We start from the raw sequence: 13,993 nt of genomic DNA, 5'->3' as shown, positions 1-13,993 counted from the left end.
CCAATTAGCTTATGAAGGTTTCATTATTTCGGGTCAAATGGTACTTTACCATTTCCTTGAGTATATATTATATATACACTCAATGTAGTCATAAGGATTTTCATTCTTATTTCTTTCGAATTAAGAGGTGCAACTCTATGACATAGTCATAAAGTTCAAACCATTCAATTGAGACGGTTTATAAATCCTTATCGACTACCTTGGAGCTTTTGGTATAGGAACTAGGTTGTTATATTTGTTGATTATTATCTTGTCTCTCAAAGAACCCATTCTTTGAGTTCTATCTCTCATTCATTTGCACTTAGGCAAATCATATTACAATGAACTACCCAACAAAACAACATTTGTTAGTTGGTTTATAGAAGCGATATCCAAAAGTTAATTTAAGGATATCTCACAAGATTGTTATCAAACAAATATTGCTTATTAGCACACAACCCCAAATCTTAACATGCTTGAGATTTGTCTTTCTTTCCAACTACATCTTATGGAGTCATGAAAATTTTGGAAGATCTTCTAATTGACAATCATATTGTTTTTAGAAGTATATATCCTATATATGGGTAATAGATAACATCTAACGAACTAAATCTTATTCGAGTTCGTTCTTCTCCTAATGGAGAAATTCATTATCTTATGATGCTATTTTCCTTGATATCTTTCAAGGAAACTCATCTAAAGTGTTACTTTTCCTTGGATCAAATCTAAGGAGGTAAATACTTTAGATGTCTTACTCATCAACTTACATTTCTTGAATTCTTTGAAACATTTTACAAAGTATTCGGACTTGTGTTTATTCAAAAATAAACTATAGTCCAACCGAGAGTGATCTTCGATGAATGTTTGTGGACAAGTGTCACTAACATCTAAGTGAATTAACCTCAACAACTTTGTGATTCTTTCTTCTTTCCAAAAGAATAAAGATTCGAACATTTCGCCTCTATACAATTTTAATAAGAAGGTATTGGATCCAGATCTAATGATCTAAAGCATCCATCTATGACCAACTCGTAATTTATGTTTTAGAGGTATCACAACTCAGTTGGGATTAGTCACTACCTTGCAACCTTTTGGGTTTTAAGCATCGTTATATTCTAAACAGTTAACACTACCATATCATCTCTACTATAGAGACAATCAATTAGATTACAATAATCTAATCATTCATTAATAAAGAACAATGTTTTGTCAAACAAAACATTCATCCATCCCTTATAGTGATGGAATTAAGTTCCTTAAAATTGGAATGTAAAGACAATCTTTGGTTTTTCCAATTTCTTTGGTAGTTCATATGGGGAAGTAAGTACCATCTGCTTTCGCAGAGATCTACATTTGATTCACGTTCCGAATGTGAAGTACTTTCTCTTCTCTCATATATCTTCTACTTTTTATTAGCCACATTTTTACAACGATTTGTAAAACATAGTTACTAATACGGAATCAAGCATTCAAGTAGAAGAACCAACTGTTTTGAACTTTTCAAGAACAATTTACAACACCTTCGAAAGGTGTGTTCTTGACACTTGCAAGACATTTCTTGCAAATACCCCTTCCAATGTCCATCCTTTCATAAAGAAAGTTTGTTCCCTTGGAGTTTATTTTGCTTTCTTCATTTGACTTCTCCTTTGGCTACAATAGTCATGGTCCCTAAACTCCCACTATCTCTCTTGAAACTTATTTCAATTGTGTTATACACATCAAACGATTTGGAGAGTGTGTGGTTATTGTTCACTATATAGTTTACAATAAACTTAGTGAACCATTTGGATAGGGACACAAAGGTGAAGTCCTTGCCTAGTTTCCGTTTCTAGAAGTGGTTTAACGCTTCAACACTCAATGATTCAAAATCATCATAAGTCCATGTCGATGGACTATTTTTGTCAACCAACCATTATGTTCTAAACATAATTATAAACTTCCAAGAGTTGTTCAAGGCAACTCTCATTTCTTCATACAACAATTTGTAAGTGAAGAATCATGGCACATAAAGTGTCCATGCCCTTGTGCTTACTTCTAAAGTTCCTTGTTCATGTAACAAAGAAACAAGCACTAATGTTTGCATTTAACTAAGAGTTGTTCAAAGCAACTCTTATTTCTTCATACAACAAATTGTAATTGAAGAATTATGACATTAAAAGTGTTGTCCTCTTTATGATAGACTTTTTCTAACATATTCTTCTAATGATACATTATCAATAGGAAGATTGTGAAGATGAGACTACTTAGGTACATTTACAAGCCATTAAAGACAATCTATGGTTTTGTAGTACCAAGTCCGGAAACTAAAGCTTTCGGCTTTTATTTGTCAAGTGTTGGATAGCGTTTGCAAATATATTGGTAAATAAATACATAACGAGTATAAATCGATCGATTTTAAGCCATTTGATCCGGGTCTTTAAATCAAATAGCACCACCCACTATTTTTGGCAAATTCCATATCCCTCATTGGAATTCGAGAGTTTTGGAGGAAACTCTTAGTAGGGTATGGGAGACTCACTACTACCAAGCCCACCTCACAATGATATGATATTGGCTAGCATTAATAATAATGAGAGAGTACGCTTACTCATTTGCATCTCTTGCAAGTACCCATCTTATTTGGCCTCTAGAGAATGTAACCTCACAATGATATGATATTGGCTCCATTGCACTTAGTTAAGTCATTCCCACCATGCAAGTTCGGGTAGGGGTTCAAGAACAACCTCACAATGATAAGATATTGATCATTCTCGTTGCCTACCTTTCACAACATCAAGTATGCATATAGACTCCTCCTAAGTGTAAGCACGCACTTTGTACTCCCCCATGATAGGGTGAAGCCGGTGTACGAGTCACAAACGATCAGAGCCTACCACGGTGGAAGGCCACGAAAGAGTGTTCAAAGCACTCTCACGCTTCTCAACTTAATAATGGTTTGGTTGAGGGTTTTTAGGTCTCATCACATATAAATATTCATTTTAATCTTTATTAAAACAATTTTGGTCCTATTACAACTATTGGTCCATTTGATTGAATTTAGTTGTATATAATACTCCCACTATGCTTATAAAACGGTTTTTAAAGCAAGAGTATATGATACTACTAACATAAACTTTGCATTCATTTGATGGACTATATAGTTGCCTTAGGGCCTTAGGATGACTATGAACCTTTGTTTAGATTCAACAGAGCCTAGTGTTGAATCTCGGTCTAGGGATGGTGATTGATTTTAGTTACGCGTTTAATCACATTAAGGCGTGTTGTCTTAGGGGCGTTGGACCCTCTACTCCATTTTCATGCATATCAAATAAAACAAGAAAGGAGTACTTCAAAGTAAAGTTGAGCTTATGCTCTTTACAACATTTGAATAAAACAAATTACTTTAAAGTAAAGAAGAGCTTATGCTCTTTTACAACATTTGATCAAATCAAATTACAACCAAAATCTAATCTACACATTCCCATGGTTCAAACAAATTTGAAACGGCCTTTCACATAGCTCAATTATCGTAGGCTTAGGTTCATAATCACCCTTTAATTAATTAACACTTTAACTAATTAAACTTGAATGCAACATTTTCATTTGGTTTTTGTATCCATAAAATTGATTTAAATGGAGATAAATGAAATGAAAATCCAATTCTCATTTAAAGAGACAAAACAATTTTGTTCTCAACCTAATTTGGGCCAAAATGCAATTACCACAACTTTTGGGCTATATTGCAAAAACATAAACTTTTGGGGTCACTTTGTAAAAACACAAAAGTCCACTACTTCATGTAATTATAACTAGAACCCAAAAATTTCAACAAATTCAAAAACTTCATTAAAGGAACAAAATAATTTGTCCTTTAATGATTTTGGGCCTTTACGTAAATACGTAAATTTTTGGGTCAAACTACAAATTACACAAAAGTACCATAACTTTATGTAATTGCATAAAAGCCCCAAAAACACCCCACTTGTAGGGTGGCCGGTTTTGGAGAGAAGGGAGTGATGTGTGTGTTGATTTGTAGTTTTAGACATAAAGTCATGCAAGTGGTGCATGACATAAATGTCATGCAAGTGGTGTGTGTGAAAGGGAATTAATCCTTACACACCCACCAATATTTCTTACACCTTTCTAAATAAATATCTAACACATTTAAACATATGAAAAACATAAAACATAAACTTTATGAAATTAATCACAACACCAAACTTTTTGTTCTTGGCAAAAATGTCAAGAACAATGAAGAACACTCATGAAAAACTCAAAAATTTCCATGAACATTTTTCACCCAAAACCATTCAAACTTAAGGGAAATAACATTTAACAAGTCAAACAAGAACCCAAAAATCCACCCTTTGGATTTGGCCGAAAATCCCCAAAAACATGGCACCAAATTTTAGCTCCAATATTCATGCTCATATGAACTACATCTACAACATTTGAGATGGCAAATTTTCCAACAAAATTTACATTCAAAGAAACAAGAATAAAGCTTGTAACATATTACAACATTTATATCAAAACTATGAACTACAAAACCCAAAAGGATTCACCAACTACTAGACCTAGGCTCTGATAACACTTGAAGGAAATTTTGTGAAAAACATGTTCATTTAAGCAACATCTATAGCATGCAATTAGCAATTAACAATTAAAAGGCGGAATCATGCTTGTATGCACTTAAAAACAAAACATTAACCATGAAATTCAAAGCCTAGTAGATTGGTGAACCAAGACTCAACTCAAATCAAAGTGAGTTGAGAAATTTATACCTTTGTAGATTCCTCTTTGCATAAGCAAAGGCTAATCACCCAAGGAGAGGGCCTTCATTCCTTGCTTCTTAGATCCATGGATTTGGATGGAAGAATATGGTTCTCCAAGTTCCCAAAATTGAGAACCTCTAAGTCTCTTCACCAAGGTTAGATTGGAGAAGAAATGAGTGACCTTGGAGTAGTAGGATTGCTAGCTAAACCCTCCAAGGAGGCCGGCCACTTTAGAGAGAAAGGAGAGCTTATGTTCTCATCCTTTCCCCAAAAGAAAACCCTAAATGAATTTTGGCTATAAAGTCATATTTATACCTTAATTCATTGGAGTGGCAAACTTGTAAATAAGTCCAAAACTCACTCCATCTCTAAATGGCCGGCCTTAGGGTATTTTTGGGCTAATTGGGCCTTTGTGAATCATTATTCATTAAGTTGTCATACAACTTAAGTCAATGGGCTTGACGTTCGAAGCCCATTGGGCCTTAAGGTCCAAAACTATCCCGAGGTCTTTAACGAACTTATTCGTTTGATTAATTAACGTATTAATTAATCCTTGCCATAAATAATTAAACCATTTAATTATTCTTACTCATCTCCATTGTTTCTTCAATCTCCACCTTACATGGTGTACGATCCATTAGGTTCCTTTTAGTGAGGCAGTTGGCGATTAAAACCATTTCAAATCGATTGTGAATTGAAACTTACTTTCAATTCTCCCTTTAGTGATTATACACATTTAGGGCTTCCACAAACCATGAGTGACACCTAGCAGCATATCATGGTTACCCAAGCTAATCAGAAGAGGTGGAGAACCTATTCAGTTTAGGATTACAAATGCAATACGGTCTTTCTCTAATACAATACTCTTGACCACATTGTTTGGTTTGATAGTTTATTCATGTCTACTATCCAATGTGATTCATGTGCTTATATGATTACTTTGAATGTGATTTGGAACGACTTCCTAAATCTCATTCATACTGTGGCTAGAGATTCTTAATCATATCATAGAGTATTCTCCCTCAAACAGTTTGAAGGTTAGAGATCCTTTGTTGCGCATTCACTTGCCTCCATGACTAAGTGGCTTAACCCCAACTATGCCGTGGACACCCGCGAATGGAGTGACTTTGACATAATCAAAGATCAAGGACCTAACCACAAGACAACTATGATGCCTCAGGTCAAATGACTACTTTGCATTATCCCAACCATGAGTTCTCATGTGACATGAATATGAGAACTCTTCGTTGATCGTGTTCAGTGAACTCATTCGCTATTGAGCACCTACGTACTTGTCTTGATGTCACACACACCAATGACTCGAGACTAGTCATTCTCCCTGAGAGAAGACACAGCACGTATTGATCTTAACGGACTGTCAATGCCCAATTGGCAATCCTATGATCAGGAACGTTTAGGATGTGTTTACGAAAGAATGGTCTCATGAATCTAACTTCTTTAGATCGCATTCTCCCAATCACATATTCCTTGGACTTATCGTTTAAACGTATAACATTTATATGAGACGGCTCAAACAATAATATTTGCCCTTGATATTAAACTAGATTAGTTTAACATGTGAAATGTCTGTAAAGTATCATCATATGATTGGTTTTAGGGCACATTTCCAACATCAATTACATTTGATTGCCTTAATATTGTTGTTACCTTTACTTTTGTAAGTATCAAGTTCGAGAAATACTTTCGATCTCAAAGTATTGTATGCATAGTTGCACTGTTTGCAAGACAAAAATCTCCACCATTGCTCTTATTTTAAGAACAACCATAATTTTTATCCATGCTCTCAGAGTAATGGAAATTACAGTTAAAAGCAGTTTATTCATACTGGAATACTACTTTTATTGAATTGAAAATGCAAGCATTAAATCACAAGTACAAATAACAAGAATACATCAAACATAAATGATTTAATCGGACCTAAAAACTTCATTCCCTCTTTCAATAATGAATTCTGAAACATCTAGGTGGGTTGTGTTCAATTGTCCTAATAAATCGAACACTGGATCAGGTATGTCCATATGTTTGGCTTGGTTGAGAAAATTGGTCTCGACACCTTCTTCTTGAGGGAGACTTGATACAGATACACCAGATGTTTTGGGGTATGACATGTACGTGCCCAGTGCCCATTGCCACCACACCTATGGTAAACTCCTTCAGGATTTCTATGAGTGTTCATATGAGCTTTGCCTTTCTGGCAATTTGCATTTTTAAAGCTCGGGCCTATATTATGCCTTGGAATCTAGTTGTGAAACTGGACACCATGGTTTTTGCCCTTTCGGCCTTGCTTGTGGCCATGTCCTCGTTTGTAATTATTTCCATGAGAAGATGTGGTATTCCCTTCGAGGGAAGTAGCATTCACTTCTGGAAATGGTGCTAATCCAGTAGGCCAGGGCTCATGATTCTTCATTGGAAGCTCATTGTTTTGCTCAGCTACAAGGATCACAAATATTAACTGGTTGTAATGAGTAAAGCCTCGCTCTATATACTGCTGCTGCATGAGCACGTTGGAGGCATGGAAAGTGCTGAAAGTCTTTTCTAGCATGTCTTCCTTAGTAATGGTTTCTCCATAGAGCTTCAACTGGAGGTAATTCTAAACATAGCAGAATTGTACTCAGCCACCGTCTTAAAATCCTGGATCCTTAGGTGAGCCCTCGAAAGAATCACCGTTTTTTGGTGATTGTATCTATTTTTCAGTGCCTTCCAGAAGGTTAGTGGATCTTCAACCATGAGGTACTCGCTCTTCAGTCCCTCATCAAGGTGGCGACAGATAAAGATCATGGCCTTCGCCCGATCTTGAGAGGATGCACTGTTATCCTCCTTAATAGTTTCTCCAAGATTCACTACCTCCAGATGAATCTTGGCATCCATTACCTAGGTAAGGTAATTCTTCCTAGTAATATCCAAGGCAACAAAATCAAGTTTTGCCAAGTTCGCCATTTTCTTTTCAGAAAGAAAAATGATGTGTGTAAGAACTTGCAATAATATGTATTCTGGAAGAACACATTGTTAGAACTTTTGGTTCTTACAAATTTTTCATTTTGATCTTCAGGCTAAAATGATGAGCACTCGAAACTTCAAGCTCGAGATTTACATGATAAATGAGGAGGGCGATTGTACCGCACCATTCTCATTGAATAGCATATGATGGGCGATTATTCTGCACCACTCAAGTAGTAGAAATTTAAATATGCAGAGCAGGGTGGGTGATTATTCCACACCACCTAAAATTGCAATAAAATTAAATAGCATACATATTTAAATATGCAGGGTAGGGTGGGCAATTATATCATTCCACCTAAAATTTGCAGTAAAATTAAATTTGCAGTCCAAGATGGGTGATAATACTGCACCATCTTTGATTGCAGCAAAGATAAATAAACATAGGGTTAGAAATTAGGAACTAATCCAAACAAGAAATCAAAGATATAAGTAATTGTTAGGTTGAGAACTAAAAGCAGACATGGTGCGAACAATTCTTCACGAGGGTATACCCAACAGTTAAGGCAGAGGAAGAAGAAGAACAGTAAAATCCTTAAAGGAAACTTCTTTTTTTCTTTCGGCGAAGAGCAATGAGAAATGTTTTAGGGTTAGAGAGTCGTGCTGATAACGTATTATAAATAGGCAAAAGTTAGAGAGATAACCTTTGCTAGAGACATGAGCGAGGCTGTAGTAAAATATTATAAAAAGATTGCAAATAAGAGAGAAATAGGAGGATACTGAAAATATTCTAGCTTTCTTTCTTTTCTTGTTGTTCTTGTTATTGTTATTGTTGAACACTCGTAATGCTCTATTTATAGAGCAAGTGGGCATACATACCCACTATTAATCATATGAAAAGTTTAATGTATACATGTGGGCATACATACCCACTATTTACAACAGAGAGTGAAAAAAAAGTACAAATTAGAAGATAGAGACGTATCTTTAAGTTGTATAAAGGTAAAATAGTAAATGCAAAGGCAATAAAAAAATAACCATGACATCACCTGTCATATGAATAAGTTTTGTCTCTTTGCAATAAATAAAAAACTTTGTATCTCTCAAATAAACCGAGGCATGATAAATTAAGTTAGTTCTTCTTTTTTTGTCTAATTTATTTTATTGTCAATATTCAAATTCAAATTATGTAACTTTTCCCCTTAGTATCCAAGAATATGTTTGATTCTTCGCTTTTATGCTTCTTTTTTCATTTAGCCTATGATTTCACGTTTCATTTGTTCACGGTACACTTTGCTTTTAGCTAACAGATATTTGCTCAGGTTTTCACAAATAATTTAGGGAACTTTGGATGCGGTCCCTAGTTATGAATAATCTTTGATTGAAACTTTGTTGGTTTTCAATTTTTGATCCAAGTCCCTAAAATTAATTGATAATTTATTTCTATGTACGTTACTATATTTTTTAAATTAAAAATTAAAATTTATAGTTGTTTATAGTAATGAGATTTTAAATAAAAAACATAATTTGTGGGATTAAAAATATTAAAATATAAATATACTATTGTGTGTGTGTGTGTGTAAACATGGGTACATTCATAAAAAATAACCAAAAAATTATTGTATCAAAACATGGGTACATTCTTCAAAATGGGTACATTTAGCAAAAATAAAAATGGGTACAAATAAATAAAAAAATATGGGTACAATACAAATAAAACTTTAAAAAATATGGGCACAAAAAGAAATTAATATATGGGTACAAATTAAAATTGAAAGGAAAATTGGTACAAATTAAAAAAGGGTTGCAAATTAAAAATGGGTACAAACTAAAAATAAAAATATATGATAAAAAATTTAGTCATAAATATAAATATACTAATTGTAACATTTTTAATATTAAATGAATATATTTAGAAATAAAAAATATTTTATTATTGAAATAATTAATGATATTATTAATACAAAGGACCTTGATAAAAAATTGAAAAGTAATAAGGTTTTAATCAATAGAGTAGTAAAAATAAGGATGAAAACCTAATTACTCCAATAATTTATGAGGACTTTTATTGGTAGAGTAATGATCTACTTGTACATATTTACAACCGTAAAGACATTTTCCAACCTGTCAGGGAAAAAACAACTTTGGTCATGGCATGTTATGTGTTGTAAACTTCCCACCATGTTTAGTACTTTTCAATAATAAAATTTGGGTAATTTTAATGTATGCCAATAGCTAGTGCATTTGGTAGGTGATGAGAACAAAATTAATGGGAGCAGTATTCTCTTGCCTATTTTTTTCTCTACCTTTCTATGAGTTCTCTCTCCTATTTGAACATTCACCATTAAATTCCGTCAATATTTTAGATTAATTTTTTTATTAAGAGAAAAACAAAATAAAAAAGATGAGAGAAAAAAAAAAAACTAGAACCCGTAAGAAAAAAAAATCACATAATAATTTTAAAAACAAACATTGAATTTAGAATCCGAATCATGCATGGTATAATTTTAAAAACTTCTATATACACATTAGCTATTGGTAGCTATTAGTGACTAATGAAGCTTTTTGTTATAGTGTATGTTTTGGTACGTTATTTTTTTGAAATATTGGTATGTACCAGTGTTTTGACATATTATCATTTGCCCAGTCCTGGTACGTGACAATATTAGTTATGTTATATAATATTAAACTAAGTACGTACTAGTATTCTTACCATTAGATATGTACCGACTCCTGAGAGCCCAACTCAGTAACACACTATGAAAAGAAAAAAATAGTAAACTGCGGTTTGACCTCTTAAATTATTACCTCAGTTGAAATTGACTCTTGAACTATTTTTTTGGTAAATTAACCTCCTGAACTATTTAAAATCAGCCAATTAACCCCTTACCATTAGATTTTGTCCACTATTCTGTCAAATTCAAGGACAAATTAATCTTTTCTTCATTAATTCTTACTTGTCAGTTACAACCACCAATAAAATAATGGCACATTAACACGGAATAATTCAAAAATTTATAGTATAATAAGAAACATAAACAAACGAAACATTTACATAAAAGACCATTTCACATTATGTGTCCACATGTCATAATTTTATTGGTAGTTATAAGTGACATGTAAGAATTGATGATAAAGAACTAATTTGCCCTTGAATTTGACAGAATAATAGACGAAATCTAACGATAAAGGTCAAATAGTTCAGGGAGTTAATTTACCAAAAACAGTTGAGACTCCTAAGTATTAAGTCGCATATGGACATCACGCCCATGTCTTACTGGAACATTACAAAAAAAAAAATCGTTGGAAAATATGAATTATGACGTTGGGTACATACATATAAACATCACGCCCATACTTTCTAAATCTTGCTAACAGGAAAAAACCTAGCTTGCAATAATCAATTGCAATTTTAAACCGTGAAAAACAAACACCAATTGCAAAAAGATGAACCCAGTTCAAATTTCAAAGATAAAATAAAGATATGCAAATAATAAACAAAATGAAATACAGAAATAATATTCTTAAAAAAACAATACATTAATGAATAAATAAATGATGACCAGTGGCAGATTCAAGATTTTTTTTTTTCTGGGGGTCACGTGTAAACAAGCTCAAATCTTTTGCATCTAAAACTCTTTGTGGTCTCTCTAGGGCATGTCTCAGAGGTTGACACCTGTCTACCAATAACTCCATTTTAAACACTGTTAACTCTAACAAAGATTAAAATTAAAAAAAAAAACAAAAATGAAACGTTAAACGTGAAACCCAGAAGCCCAACCGTTGACTCCACTTTTACACCGTCGACGTCGTCTTCGAATTTCTCTAAAAATCATAGCTCTATTTTTGAATTTCTAAGATCATCTCTAACCCATGAGATAAAGCTTAAAATATAAGCTTTAAAATCCCTCCAAACAATCTCCAACTATTGGGCTAAAATAAGCCATGAAGACAAAATATCTTTGGGCTAGGTTCCCCTTAGAAATTAAGCTTGGCTTAAATAATTCTGAACCACCAAATTGTCATATTCCGAATGACACACCTCGACCCGGAAAGTTCCAGTGGACACCGAATCGAGTTGTGCTGGCCGACACCTGGAGGGTGACGAAGCCATATATTGTAGTGTAGTGGAAAAACAATGTGAATAAATTTAAATCTAAAAGTGCCTAAACAAAAGAGTGCGCGGATGAGCGGGATTGAACCCTTTCACACGTGATATTAGAGCATAAGACAGTAAAGTGAATAGGATGAGGGTTATACCACTGAAGGTAACCATCTCCTGAGATTTGCCAGAATCCTTGTATATACATAAGCACAGCTACTAAACCTGGAGGGGCGAAAAACAAAGTTGAGTGGGTCAGCAAAACAATGTTTTGTAAAAACCTTTATTTTCGAATATATTAACCCCTCGCCGTAAAACAACTATAGTTTCCTTAAAACATATTATGTAAGTATGATACAACAACATTATAACCAGAAATATGCCAAGTCATGATATATCAAATGCCACAGTAATATAATAATGTGATAATCAAGTATAGCTAAGTGCTCATGCATCTAAGCTGACACGAGTTTGACAGATAATTTTTGACATGAGCACGACTGGGTGTAATCAATATGCTCTAGTACTACGATCATGTGAAGATTGGTGCAGAAGCACGGTCACATACAAGTCGGATTGCCTAATGCAATCTACCCAACAGGACTGGCACCTAACTTGGATCCAAGGAGAGCAAACGGTGCCATGTGAACATACATGTGAATGACTGGCTTTGGCCCTGGGGCGAGTATTAACACTGGTGCAGCAAGATGAGCATGTACAAATATGTATGAAAGTCATGATAGCAATATCTTAGCCATATAACAGTATTTATCACAATTAATATCACAATAACGATACTTGGCAATATAAGCGTAAAAGTGAAGTAAATATGCATTTATAGAAACTATAATTATGTATAGGTATAAAACAACTGCCCACTCACATATATGCAGTCAAAACGAAGTCTCCAAGCCTTGCTTGACCTTGTACGTCCTTGGGATACGTTTTCCCTATATGTGAAATTACTAATTAACTTAGTTTAATAACACATAAACGGAAACTTAAATAAAACCTTCATAGATTGCTCAAACATAGGGTTTGAATATATGAAATCGATTTACTCGACATCATGGACCTACACAAGTTGACAGAGGGTCAATCGAAGGCCAGACGCACCACCACAAGTGGTTGCACTGACATCTACACACTGCACGCATCAAGGACCCATGTGAGACCACACGCGCCCACGCGCATGCGAGTACATACGTACTCGCCTTCATTGCGAGTTCCTGCAATTTGCAGGTTGAAGGTCCAACTTCTAGAGCTCCTAACGAGCTCGATTCTCCACCAAAATCAATGATACCAAAACCTACGTGAAGTTAGGAGTGTAGGGAACAAGTATATAAGAAAATAGGGCCGAGCTAAGGTCTATGGTGGCCAGGAAAATGGCCTGAAAGTGGCCAAATGGCCACGGTCTAAGTTTTCCAGAAATCTAGGAATTTCTTCCCTACTTTCAAAGCTAATAACTAACTTGATACTTAACCAAATTCAATGATTCAAAAACCAATGTGAAGCTAGAAATGTAATGAACAAGGCTATATCAGTTTCGAAGGCCAAACGTCAACGAGATGGCCGGAAAAATCCTCTAAAATGGGCTAAATGGTCATGGGTCCAAGCTTTCAAATATTTGGGGAATTTATGGGGAATCTCTCCCCTTCCCCCCGGAGATTCATCTACACCAACCTTTCCCTGATTCTCATTTAAGGTTGAAAGACAGTACGAGATCATGTTTAAATGGAAAAAATAAGAAGGATTTCGAGACTTACCATGGTTACACAATGCTTCTGTGCACAAAGAATAAAGAGAGCGAGATAGAGAGTCCCTTAGCATAAACATCCATTCGTCAATTCATCGTCATCACCATATCCACATGTCTCACAATTAATTCAAACTATCTCTAACACAAAATTACCTGTTTACCTTTGGTATTCGATGTTTCGTAAAAACTTAACCGTAGCTCCGATTTCAATTCTGCTCACGCCAACTCGTTCGTAATGACGAGCACTACAAGGATATGCTAAAAGAATAAGTCCTACGTTCCTCTAGATGATGGTCAATAGAAGACAAAGTCATTGCCTCTAAGGCATTTCGTAAATTCATGCTTTTAAAATTTATAAAAACGTCAAATTAAGGATGGGTTGTCACAATTGTAAGATCCCATATCGCCCAGGTGTGAGGATCCTGCAAGCCTTATATATAT

At 34.4% G+C, this 13,993-nt stretch overlaps 1 protein-coding gene across 1 annotated transcript; it reads right to left on the bottom strand.

Annotated features, from left to right (window-relative positions):
• Nucleotides 1–6,993: 6,993 nt before the first annotated feature.
• Nucleotides 6,994–7,622, bottom strand: LOC126633861 (uncharacterized). The gene is made up of 2 exons (XM_050304404.1): nucleotides 7,419–7,622; nucleotides 6,994–7,332 (listed from the first exon to the last, which is right to left on the bottom strand). Exons 1-2 carry the CDS (start codon nucleotides 7,620–7,622, stop codon nucleotides 6,994–6,996), a joined length of 543 nt encoding a protein of 180 aa, XP_050160361.1.
• Nucleotides 7,623–13,993: the final 6,371 nt, after the last annotated feature.

Source organism: Malus sylvestris, chromosome 9, assembly GCF_916048215.2.
Source record: "Malus sylvestris chromosome 9, drMalSylv7.2, whole genome shotgun sequence".
Taxonomy (NCBI): Eukaryota; Viridiplantae; Streptophyta; class Magnoliopsida; order Rosales; family Rosaceae; genus Malus; species Malus sylvestris.
The sequence above is the reverse complement of the archived record's forward strand: the minus strand, read 5'-3'. Positions and strand labels throughout refer to the sequence as shown.